Raw genomic sequence first — 12,229 nt, 5'->3', positions numbered from 1 at the left:
GCTGGGAGGAAACTCAAGTGCTAACAGCTATAAGATGAAATCACAGACCCATTAAACTGGTCAGGAAGAACGGAGATAGCTGTCCTGCTCTTATTACTTTCCACTTCAATTCCAGAATAATAAGAATCAGAGAGAAAAGAAAAAAAAATAAAAAGAGGAACACACAAACAACAAAATCATAGAGATAGAAAGTAGGAGCAAGAAAGCTCAGAGAGCAAGGAATCCGAGACCTCTGTGCTATGGAACAACAGCTCCATGCCTGGGCAACCAGGGAGATCTGAGGTCGGCTCTGTATGAGATCATTTTTCAAGTGAGACAGGGCTTTTCCTGAAAACAAAGAAACAAGGGAATACAGCTTAGGAAAGCATGACAGGAGTCTGGAGGGATCTGTAGGAGACAAACAGCCTCCTTTAAAACCAAGACTGTACCAGCACCGTGATCAGAAGTGCAGCTGGTACTCACGTACCTTGCTGTCCTCTACCCAGCCCAGGCACTGGGAGCACCAGTACCCCCAGCACCCTCCCTGGGCTCGGGCAGACTCGCAGAGCTTCCAGCCGGGAGTTCACCAGAATCCCCCTTCAGCAGAAGGGGCAAGAGATACTATTCCTGTATTAGGTAGTCCTTTCAGCCCTGCCCCGCTAAGAGAAAGGTGGATGTTGCTGACATGCTGCCATCTCCCCCAGCAGCTTAACAGAGCGAAGAGACACCGTGGGTGCGCCCCCCCCTCCCTGGGATGCAGCCCCCTTCCTCTGGCTCTTTGCAAGCTGCAGCACAGACACAGCAGAGCCTGGTTTGTACAGTTTCCATGGGACGGGATTTTAGCGCGGTGTTTATCGGTCCCTAGCACCGTGAGGATCTGCTAAGGAGTGCACCCTACCTCCTCCGCTTGGTACAGGCACCCTGTGAGATGCGCATCTACTCGTTATTTCATATACACTGCACGGAGGGTTAAAGACATTAATGATTTCAGACAAGATGCAGATGATAACAGCTAAGCGATGTCCAAGCCTCTTTCATGCCTGTTTCTCCTGCTGCATTTTCTGTCTCCATGGGTCACATTGTTCTTTTGTGTCTGTGGTACACAGAAATGCCATGGCGAAGCAGACAACTGCACATCATTTTCTGAGTCAGAGAGGGGGAAGAAAGGCGGGTCACCAGTTCATGCCTTAGTCACAGAACCCCTGGGCTCCGTCAGAGATGTCAAGGAGAAATCCCTTCTGCCCATCCTTGCTGAGCCACCTCCTTCAGGCTAAGGGATCCCTCGCATTTTTCCAAAAGAGAAGCCCCGTAGCACCTTGACACACATTGGAAGGTGTGTGAGAGCCCCCACGGCTGCCGCTCACCCACACACCCGCCGCCAGCCCACAGCAAACCCACCGCTGTGAAGCGCTGGGACATCCCAGGTAGGAAAAGCACTCTGTGAAACCGATTTCTATTCCGATTCAAACATAATCGCACTGAAATGTTACTACAAATGTGCTTGCTGCTGCCAACACCTTCTCCGCTTTTTTAAAGGTAATTAATTAATGCTTTGTTGCTTTTCATCTGCATTAAAGTGACAGGAGGGTTATGGGAGGGCGATTGGTTTTGACAAGGAGAAGTCTGTACGCTTTTTACTATGCGATGCAGGGGAGGGAGATACACAGTGGGAGCTAATCTCACTCCTCCTGCCTTCATTTAAACACAATGTTTAAATGCATTTAAGTGACGAAGGCATTTAACAACCCTTCCCAGAGGGTTCTTCTTGCTGTTTGCACATGAGTTTGCCAAATTTAACGCCATTTTATGGAAGTTGTAAAAATGCTGCTTCCTAATATCTCCTAGCCACCGAAGGCAATTGTCTCATGATGCCATCTCTGAAACGACAAAACATGCTCAGATCCATTGCACATGCACAGTCAGAGGAGAGACTTCTGCCAGCTCAAATGCTGTGATGGAGGAAGAGGGGGAATTCCTTTATCATGGTTTTATGCAAAAATACTTCCAATATATATTAAACCTGTATACTGAAGCAGCACCTAGGAGCCCCGCTCACAGGTGAGAGACCCGCTGCGCTCCAGAGCTGTATAAGCTCATCAGAAAAGGAGGTCTCCTCCCCCAAGGAGCTTACGTCTGAATCCTGAGGCAGGGAACAACAGATGGAGACAGACAGGCAGATGGAAAACAAGACAGCACTGTCTACATCCTCGGCACTGATCTCAGCAGAGCGGTTGCCAAGCTAAAAAGTTCTGACCTGAAGAAAAACTTTCTCAAAGTCTGTGGATAATGGATGAGGGCTTCTGGGCTCGAACTCATGTCAGATTTCAAAATTCCCTCTCCAGGAAGGGAACAGTCTGAAATCCATCTGTGCACTAAAACAGACCCACACCTCAGATGAATCTTTCTCATTCAGAAGATCCTCTAGTCTGAACTTTAAACCTACTGTAGAGTGTCAAGAGAGAGGCTTTCCTGACCGAGGGATTCACGCTGGCAGCGCAAACAGCGCTGGTAAAACCGTTATCTGTGTCAGTAGTAGCAGCCGTCCTGTAGCAGCCTCCAGGGACCTTGACAAGGGCAAGGTATCACTGTGCTACGTGCACGGTGCATGAAGAGACCCTTGGCAGCCACAGGCTTACAGCCTAAATATATCAGCTGGACAATTACCTCCATTCCACAGGCGGTGAAGGGAGATAATTTAAATGATGTGATAGGCGCCTTACCATAAGACCCTCTAGAAAAATGAAGAAGGAATTAGATGAGTTTTCCCTTGTTCATTTTTTTTAACATTCTTTAGATGCCGTGGTCCACCATTAGCATGCATTAGATCCAAGAAAAACCAAAACCAAACAGACAGCGGAGAGGAGATTCTGCCAACGTGTGTAATTGAAGTTGGATAACATTCGGGGTCAGGTATTTCAGGGTATGTGGACACCCTACATGGAAGACCCTGGAATAAAATGCCAACAGTGGAACAGTAGCAGCTTTATCAGAATAGCTTATTCTGCAATATCTGCTCTGATACACCTTGCTCGACAGACAACATTTCAATAATGCTCATCCACCTTGAAATGGGAAGCGGACCAAAAGCTCCTTACTCTCCCTCTTTGCCTTTGTGTTTCTGTGGAAGAAAATATCAGCTGAGAATGCAAATGGGTTCCACTACAGGAGCTGTAATTCTCTGCTGTAGAGATGCTGAATCATTTGAAACCTCCAAGGAAAAAAAAACATTCATGTTCTGAAGAGCACGTAACTAAAAGAAACCTCAACCTGTGGTACTGCAGGCACTGAGAGCATTCATTCTATTCCATAAACCATCTCAAACGTAAAACTTAGTTCACTTTTCCCTTTGACTACTTCCCTACTAGGAAGATGCCCCAGAATATGGCTAAAATGCTTCTTCTAATTTCTAGCCTACTTTTATGTAAGGCCATTTGACATACATTTGGGTTTGTGCCTGTATCTTCCTTTAGTTTCAGTAATCCTTCTCTCCCTAGTAATTACCTCTAATGAATATGCAGACAAGCCGTACAACCTTTCTTAGACATCATCTGTGCAGACTACACAGAGCTCTTTTGGGCTGTGCTATTCAGACAGGCTCTCTGACCGCCTTTGTACTCTTTCTGGGTTTGATTTCATCTTTCATGAGTGCGAGTGGTCTGAAATACCGTCACCAGCAGCTAGCACCAACTTTTGCCATCTACTGAAAGAAAAACATGGGTTCTTTTATTTTAAAGCATGTTTAGTAAACCAGGCCCAGTAAAGGAGGGTGGTCAAGGATGTCCCATGAACCCTACTTAAGGCTACGTAATACTGGGTGAACATGAACAATATTCCGCTAAGACATCACAAACTCGGTTTTCCATAATTGAATCATATACAAAGAAAGGTAATGACTATTTCTTAAGGCAGGAAAGGGCTAGTAACAATAATCCCGAGTACCCTCCTCTCCATTAATCCTCTGAAGCTCTAACACTGAAGCCGAATGATGACAGTTAAACGTGAACGCTAGTTCTGTTTTTGTTGATCATTTTAACAGATGGACTGGGGAAGGTGTGGGTGTGCTGTGAAATGGCAATTACTGCAGGGAGGGAAATGCAGTTGGATGAAAAGGAAAAGAGATACAAATCAAAAAAAGGAACAAAGCAGAGAGAAAGGGAAAAATGAAAGAAAAAAATTCTAGTGACCTTACATTCCACTGTATTTTTCTGCTGAATTCACCAGTGAGATATTGAGGAAATGATCAGTAATGATAACAGCTACATCTGTACTTATTGTACCCAAGCCACTATTCCGCTCAGATCTTTGTAGAAATATCAAATTGATTCAAGTGAGATACTTTCTAGGAATGGAAGCTTCCAAAACCCCCCATATTTATACCCTTTTTGACAGGACACGGCTAAAATAGAATTCAGATCTCTCCTCAAAACGAACTGTCTATTCCCAGCTCCTGCATGGTAAACAAAGAGCTCCCTTCTGCCTGGCGATCCGAGCAGCACACGCAGTGACAGCAGCAGGGACAGCAAACCAAGAGACCCTCCAATAATGAAAATAAGATTGCTGCTAGTAACAAAGAGCTATCCTTTTCTCCTCCTGGCTCTCAGCTCTTGAGTATCTTCTATTTCAAATTCTTACTCACAATTCACTGGTTAGTGCTTGTTATTAACTACCCGATCTGTTTTTTTCCCTCCCTAAGGAAATAAGAGCTTAATTTTGATCAAGAAAAGGAGCAGGGGGAGTGTCACCCTGGGACCCTGATTTAACTTCACTGTTTTCTCTCTCATGCGTGTACATTCTCTGCTGTACTGCACCACTCAAAACATTTAGGGGCTGTGCTCCACGGAAAAACTCAGTTAGAACAATCTGGAGATCCAACCTCTCGTGACCTGCTCCCTGGCATACTCAATCCATCAGCACTAAAATCTTTCAGAGAAAAAAAAACAACAAACCCAACAGAAAACCCGTTATGTTTATATTATGGAAACTAAGCTGGAGAGGGACTCGGTGACTTTCTTGTCATGAAGAACAGCTGTCTCATGCCCCAGGGTACAGCCTTAACTTCTGCAGTGTTCTTTCCGTAAAAATGCTTGGGAAAATATTTTCTTTCTTTCTTCAAAAATCTGTTTAAAAAAGCCCTTTTAAAGTGCCTAATTTTTTTTTTTTTCTACTTATTCAGTCAGTGCTACTTATGTATTGCAAATGTGATGGCTACCGGGTTTGGAAAGGTAGGGACATTAGTAATAGCACGAAGAACTTTTCACCTGTGTCACCAAACAGAGCATGACCTGGTTTCGTACTGAATGAAAGCAAAACCAGCTGCAGCTGTCAGGTAATGCTGTAAAGAGAGTTGTGAAGGGAGTTTCAGTTCCCTTCTTAGCAGACAGGTGTCTGCATCCCAAAAGCACCATCACAGCTGGCACAGACTGATGCTGTTGTTAGCAATCTCAGCAGAGAGGCCAAGCAGTGATCCGAGAGTTTATTTATAAATATTTTAGCAGACTGAAGAACCAGGAGGAGTTTTAAATTTACATTTCTTTATACATACTCCCACCCAGAATCTGTGAGCTTAGTAAATCTGTATAAAATCATCACCACAGCCTGACAATGGGATTTACAAGGGCAATGTACCCATAAAGGCAGACGCCTCCACTGACAAGCAGGCAATCTTGCCTTCCAAAATGATTTTAATTGCTAATTTTTTTTAATTCCCCAAAACATTAACACAGTGTTAATGAAGGATACAATCACTACGCAGTGCTCACCCTTGCAGGGTCTCTGTGGTAGTGATGGGATGTACCCTGGATGCAAAGGCTCAGTGCCGAATGCCAGGAGCTCAGCACTGTGGGACTAATGGTGCTCAGGAACACGGGGCACAAGAGGAAAGAGCAGACGGGAAGACCCTCGCTCTGAAGGCTGCTGGAGGGTAATGCCGAGCAAATGCAAGAGGGAACACAAGGCAGGTTGTGTGCCACGAAGTGAGAAGCCCTCGCTTTTGTCAGGAACGTAAGAAAAGCATACTCTCTCCAATAGCGAAGCTCCAAGTAACAGTCCTAGCGGTTTTGACCTGCCAATGGTTCTATCACATCCCTGACAAACTGCGGTACCAGCTGGGAGAGCCAGACAATTCCGGCGGACTCTGCAGCGTGCTAACAGGTCAGCAGCACCGAGGGATTTCTCCTGAGTGCCCACTGTTACACGGGCGGAGAATTACGGGGCTAGAGAAGAGACACAAAGATAATCTGCCCTCATGATTCAAAAGAGAAGGTAACTGACTTCTTCCTAGACGCTCTACCACCTCCACTCATCCTTCGGTCAGGAGCAAACACACAGCAGTGGCAGCAAATCAACAAGCTACCTTAGTTACTCGACTGTAAACGCAACAAGGTGGCAAATGAAGCCTTGCTCACATGACTCACAGCAAATGCCTTCTTACCGTGAGACGTTTCGAGGCATCCACTTCAATCATCCCCCGCAAAAGGTTCTGACAGTCTGGGGGGATAAAATGTGGCATGTGGAACACTCCACGTTTCACCTTCTCCAACAGTTGCCGCAAGTTGTCGTCATCAAAAGGCAGGGCACCCTGCAGGGATGTGACAAAGTGGTGGATGGGAGAGACGAGCGAAAGGGAAATGGAGTGAGCAAAAGGAGAAAAGCCAGGATAAACGTGGTGAGAGAATGGAAGAGACGAAGTCAGCTCATAATGATTTATTAGAATAAGTGAAAAAAACTTTTTATTTACTGAAAATAAATAATTTCTTGGTGCTGCTATATTTTCTCCAACACAGGAAACAAAACCGAGGACAGTTTTTTTATTAGACCTTTAATTAGAAAATAACTACCAGTATAAAACATAATAAAAAATATGAAATTGCCTTTCCAGGCAAATTCACCAAAGATGCATGGATTCACTTAAATTCAGCTCAAGCTTTTGATCTTCTGGTATTCCTCCTGGGCATACTTTCACAGCAGCAATGTTTACCATCTCCTTATTTTTAATCTTCCCGAGACACATTTATTGCAGACATTGAAAAGGAGGTGAACAGCATTTGAGAGACTTTCCATAAAGAACATCCTCTTCCTGATGGAGCCGTGAAATGACACATCTGAAAGAAACCCTAACCAACACTAGCCTTTGGAAGCTGCAGACGTTCTACCTGTTTAATACACTCTATCCAGTTCTCATGCTGTGGTCAGGTCATCAGTTCCTATTGCTTCCCTACTGCAGCTCACTTACATGAATGGCTTGAGGTTTTTTTAGCGGAAATTACATTTTGAATAGCTCATCAGCTTGCCACAAAAAGTGGCAAAAGACCTACCCTTGCTGCAAGGACAAAAAAGAAAAAAAGAAGTTGAAATCTTTAGGATAACGCCACCAACTGAAGCTGATATCCTTTTATAGCAAGTCTGCACCTTCCTAGATATTCTCACTTCCTTCTTTCACTGCCTAATTCCAGTAAGTGCCGAGCTTCCTCCATTTCCAGGATGGCTTGTGGGAAGCTGCAAGCTGTCAGCTGCTGTGATAATGAAGCTTTAAGTTGTCAGTTCTGGCACCGCTTTTACTACAGTGAGTAGTGCATCTGTATAAGCAACCCTCTGTCTACAGCTTACGGACCAACAGCTCTGTTTACGGCCGCCTCAGAACACCCACCTGATGGACCCGCGGCTGGGCACTATTTACTGTCGTCTGTTCGGTCCAGCGGCCTCGAAGAGAGAGCCTCCCTTCTGCACCACCCCCTGCGCTACCTACTTCTGTCTTAACCCTTCCAGACTTAAAGAAAAATCAATTCTGATCACTCAGGACACTGGCTAACGCAATTTAAGCCCCGATGAAGTCAGCAAGGCTGCTCTGTGGAATTTCCTGAAGGTAACAACTACAGCTCTTTTATTACCACCACCCGCCGTTATAGCTTGAGACTTCTTGTAGGGTTTGTCCTGACATAATTAACCGGAGAGCTCCGCGCTCTCCATCTGTAATAGATGTATTTCGATCATCTCGCAGGCTCGTGTATCTACATAGGAACAGACAAAGATGTACCGACAGAGGGACACCAAATCTTGACAGAGAATCTCCCTGAAAATGAAATGCCCGCTCCTACAAACCCTAACCATCTTGACACCTTCTCTCTTCTACTCTTACGAACTCAAGAAGTTAATACTAAGAGCTCATTATACAGCTCTATTCTGTGATGAGCCATGAAAATAGCTGCTCAGGAGCAATAGATGACCGGGTGCTATGTAGTTAGATGGTTAAAATTCTTCCCTAGCAACATCAAGATAAAGAATCTACAACTTAAAAAATGTCAGTGAATTTTAATGACTAAAAAGAAAAAAAAAAGGAGTAAGCTCAGTTAAGGGGAATTAAAGCATCATACTGCGACTACTTTGAGGTATTTTGATTTGGGCCATTAAAAAATTATAATATTTTTTTAAACAAAAATCTTTTACAATTTTCAAGTATTTTAAGGAAAAATAATGTGCAGAATGTAACTCTGATTGGACGTTGTACAAGTGCTTTTGCCAAATAAAACATTTAAGTGAAGTAATTAGTTTTACTAGTAAATCTACAAGGCCATCCAAATTTGACTTCAGGCTTGTTATTTTTATAATTGTAGATGATCATCTCAACTATTATAGATATTAAAAACTTAACATGCATATAAAATCTATTTTCATATACAGTATTCAATCTGCACATGGAATACGCTTATATGAACATAAAGTATATTTTCCTACATTATACTATTGAAATTGAGAACAAATGCCAAGCCTATCTGCCTTCAGCTGGACATCCAGTTGCTGTATATTTAGGAGTATTACATTACCACTGCAAATCAGAACAAATCCCACAGAGAGCTGAAACTTTGATCGAAAGAAGGATAAGCTACAAGATACCACATTTTGAATACTAAAGAAAGTATTACTGAGCCAGATGGAAACTAATTTAAACTTTGTACTACTGGCTCAGTTTTATATTCCCAAGTGTACCAAATTAAAATGTAGCTCAATACTTGCATGAAGCAAAATTGTTGCACTCAAATCTTCTCTTGATAAAACACTGCAGTTAATGTATGCATATACCTACTGAAACACATCTATACATACAGCAGAAAAAACAAACGCTTCCCCGAACCAGCCATATTTTGGTCCTGTGAAGGACAACTTATTTGACACTCTCTGTATCCTGCAGCTGTAATCCTGCACATCCTTTCCAGCCAAAAAAATGTGCTGCAATATCACAAAACAGCAAAGAGCTTTTATGGAGACAAGTTTTTGATGCTTGCCTATGCTCTCCTGTGCAGGGCAGCAGCATTTCAAAGCAGCAGTGAAATATTCCTCCTGCTTTTCCTTTGGGACTGATGTAGAAGTAAGAGAAAAGGATGCAACTGAGAGGTACAAAAATAGAGGAAGTAAAAAAACCCATCTGTTCATGATGTCAATAGAATCGCCATTACATACAGCAGCATTTTTGGATTTTTCTTTTCTTTTTAAAGGATAGTGCAAGGAAGATGACTCACCACTAGCAACGCAAATAAAATGACTCCGCAGCTCCAGACGTCTGCTTTCCTTCCATCGTATTTTTCTCCCTGCGCAGCAATGACACAGAGGTTCAAAAGACTGCTCGCTAGTAAATGAATTAATTATCCTTGAAGAACATGAGAGGGGAGAATGGGAAACCCCACATTTCAATTCAGCTACGTGCTTCCCAAGTTGGCCTTCCCAACTAGAAGGCCATGACACAGCCCATTAATTGAATTTTTATGAACATCAGTTTACAGCCTTTTCTGGCATCTGTGAGAACAGGCTCAGAAGTAGGGAGCAGGGTAGGAATGGTCAACAACTCACAAATGACTAGACCTGGCACTCAAACAGTGTCAGAGGGGCATTAAGGACACCAAGAAGGTGTTTTTCTCTTCCCTGGTTCTTCAGGGAGCTTGTCACCAGTCATATTATTTGCGAACTCACAGCACTGTCTGGACAGTCTCTTCTGTACGCTCCCTGCTCAGCTTTACATTAAAGGTACGCTTTAAAAGATGGGAACCTTGAGCACTGAAATCTTGGGATACTGATTTTCAGAGGACAAAGGGAGAGTAGAGGGAAAGGATAGTTCGTATTATTTAAGAGAAGCCAACACCACTGACAGCCAACCCCCGTTCTACTGAAATGACAGCTACATCAGAGACAGGGAAGCGTAGGGGACTGCGTCCCCTGGGCGGAGAGATCAAGCTCAGCAAGGCTTCTGTGTTTCTGTCTGATCACATGGCATGAAGGGTACTGCGAGAACAACACACCATCATTTCCCTCATATGGTCGATGTGGCTTGATTCAGGGCTGAGCCAAACAAACAAGACCATAGTCAGGTTCTTGTGTGCTTTCCAGTGTTGTCTGCCTTGGACGGACTTGCTGTACAGAGGGTTCATCTGCGTCCTGGCAACAAATGACACTTTAAAAAATATATTTATACACACCAGTGTTAACAACTTACCCGAATGACTTCAGGGCAAGCATAATGTGGTGATCTGAAACACAAAATACAGTCAAATGAGCATGTAACAGCCTGGTATTTATGGATTACGTGCATTTCCATTTTGTTTAGCAGAATCACGATTGGCTCGCTTATACAGAACGCAAGTGTGCAAAACCAGCAGATTTTTCCTTAACTCAACGAGAAAACATTTCTAAGAAACTCAGAAAATGGTCAAAAACTAGCATAATTCACAATTCTGTGGCCCTACTATGAATTTCTTAAAAGCAAGGCAAGAAGAGAAGACGCGGCATATTCTGTGACTATATAGAATTCCAGCCTTCTAATGCCACCCTTGAGCTTGGCCTTGTATCTAATTAGAAGGAAGGCCCACGCTGGGTAGCCTTTTGTAAGAAAAAAGACAGAACAGTATTTTCAGACCAAACACATGCATCCATAAAGCACGTTTTGCATTTCGTCTGCTAAGACTGCTCTCAATTACTCCAGCGCTCATAAAAACTGCTGATTTCAAGACTTCAACATCCTTTTTTTTCTCTTTTAAAACACTAAAAAAGATGGAAAGTAGTACTATTACCTAGTGGGTTAATATATTCTTTTTGCATCCTTCTACCCATATATTTCCAGTTTGATTCCTCACTGAAAATAGTTAATTACTACAGCTTGCCAGGTAATCATTTTAATTCCTAAAGATTATAGCCATGGCTATTTATTTTATAGTCTTCATTTAAGTAACTTGACAAGTAAAAGGGATGCAAACTGTCTGAGATCTGTGTGCAAATCACGCTATTGTTTATACTGACACCTCCCAGCAGTCTCTGAGCCTGCCTTCATTTGTGCATTTGTTTCTTGTGACAAACGCAATCATGGCTGGGCAATACCTGTCGCACGAAGTAATGAGCAGAACAGAAGCGCAGTGAGGTTAGCTTTGTGCTAAGGTGCTAAAATAATGCCCAGTGAGACAGCCAATTAATTGAATTTCCATACACACTACATTTATCTTATGGCAAAATACCATCCCGTGGGCACGGAACGCCCTGATTTGGTATCACAGCTTTTGGCAGACCATGATAATAAACTCAGGGCACACTTGGGACTGCAGCTGCCTTGGCAGCAAAGCTGAAGCAGGGAGAGAGAAACGCAGTTGATCCCTCACCAGTTTTAGGAAAGATGGAATTCAGAAGTTTAGAGCAAAATTTAATCCACACACCCCCATTTAAGAGGTTATTGCAGGTATTCTAACCAGGTCGCCCTGCTCAGTAGTGATCCCAAGTGTCTTAATTTAGATTGGATTTTAAAAACCTCCATCGAGAGTAAAAGCAGACAACGAAAGGAGAGCTGCCCTCGGGGTGCTGGCCAGGGTGGGCTCTTGGGAGACCAGAAGGATGGACGTGTGCTCCGTGGGCAGGACGGACACCGGGGCTCTCCTGGCAGCTCTGCCACTGGCAGCCATATGGACACGATTACCTGACATTTGTAAAAGCTGCAGCTGCCCACAGTTTGGAAAAGGTGACCAGACCCTCACCACAAGTCTACTCCCCTGACTAAAGCAAGAGCAATGCCACCACAGCTCTCGTACCTCACAGAAGTCGGCGTGACTGAATTCACAGGGATTCGTATAAAGCTTTAAATTTTTACAGCAAAAGCTTCTGTAGTAACAACGAGTGTGATGGCAACAATAATGAAATAAAGCTAAAGCAGTCAGTAATGTTAAAAAAATTATTGCTTCTGGACTAAGCGGGGGCTGATTCAGGGGACTTGCAGCATACTGCT

The 12,229-nt window shown here is 43.5% G+C and overlaps 1 protein-coding gene across 15 annotated transcripts in view; it reads right to left on the bottom strand.

Annotated features, from left to right (window-relative positions):
* Positions 1–12,229, bottom strand: part of BRSK2 (BR serine/threonine kinase 2) — a 315,828-nt gene that overhangs the window by 64,001 nt on the left and 239,598 nt on the right. For all 15 annotated transcript variants that reach the window (XM_056354309.1, XM_056354311.1, XM_056354312.1 and 12 more), the window contains exons 6-8: positions 10,460–10,493; positions 9,492–9,560; positions 6,410–6,556 (exon numbers count right to left, since the gene is read on the bottom strand). In XM_056354309.1, the coding sequence (XP_056210284.1) occupies positions 6,410–6,556; positions 9,492–9,560; positions 10,460–10,493 (250 nt within the window). The remainder of the gene's footprint in view (positions 1–6,409; positions 6,557–9,491; positions 9,561–10,459; positions 10,494–12,229) is intronic.

Source organism: Falco biarmicus, chromosome 10 (genome assembly GCF_023638135.1).
Source record: "Falco biarmicus isolate bFalBia1 chromosome 10, bFalBia1.pri, whole genome shotgun sequence".
In the NCBI taxonomy this organism is placed as follows: domain Eukaryota; kingdom Metazoa; phylum Chordata; class Aves; order Falconiformes; family Falconidae; genus Falco; species Falco biarmicus.
Note: the sequence above shows the minus strand (reverse complement) of the source record. Positions and strands in the feature narration are given on the sequence as shown.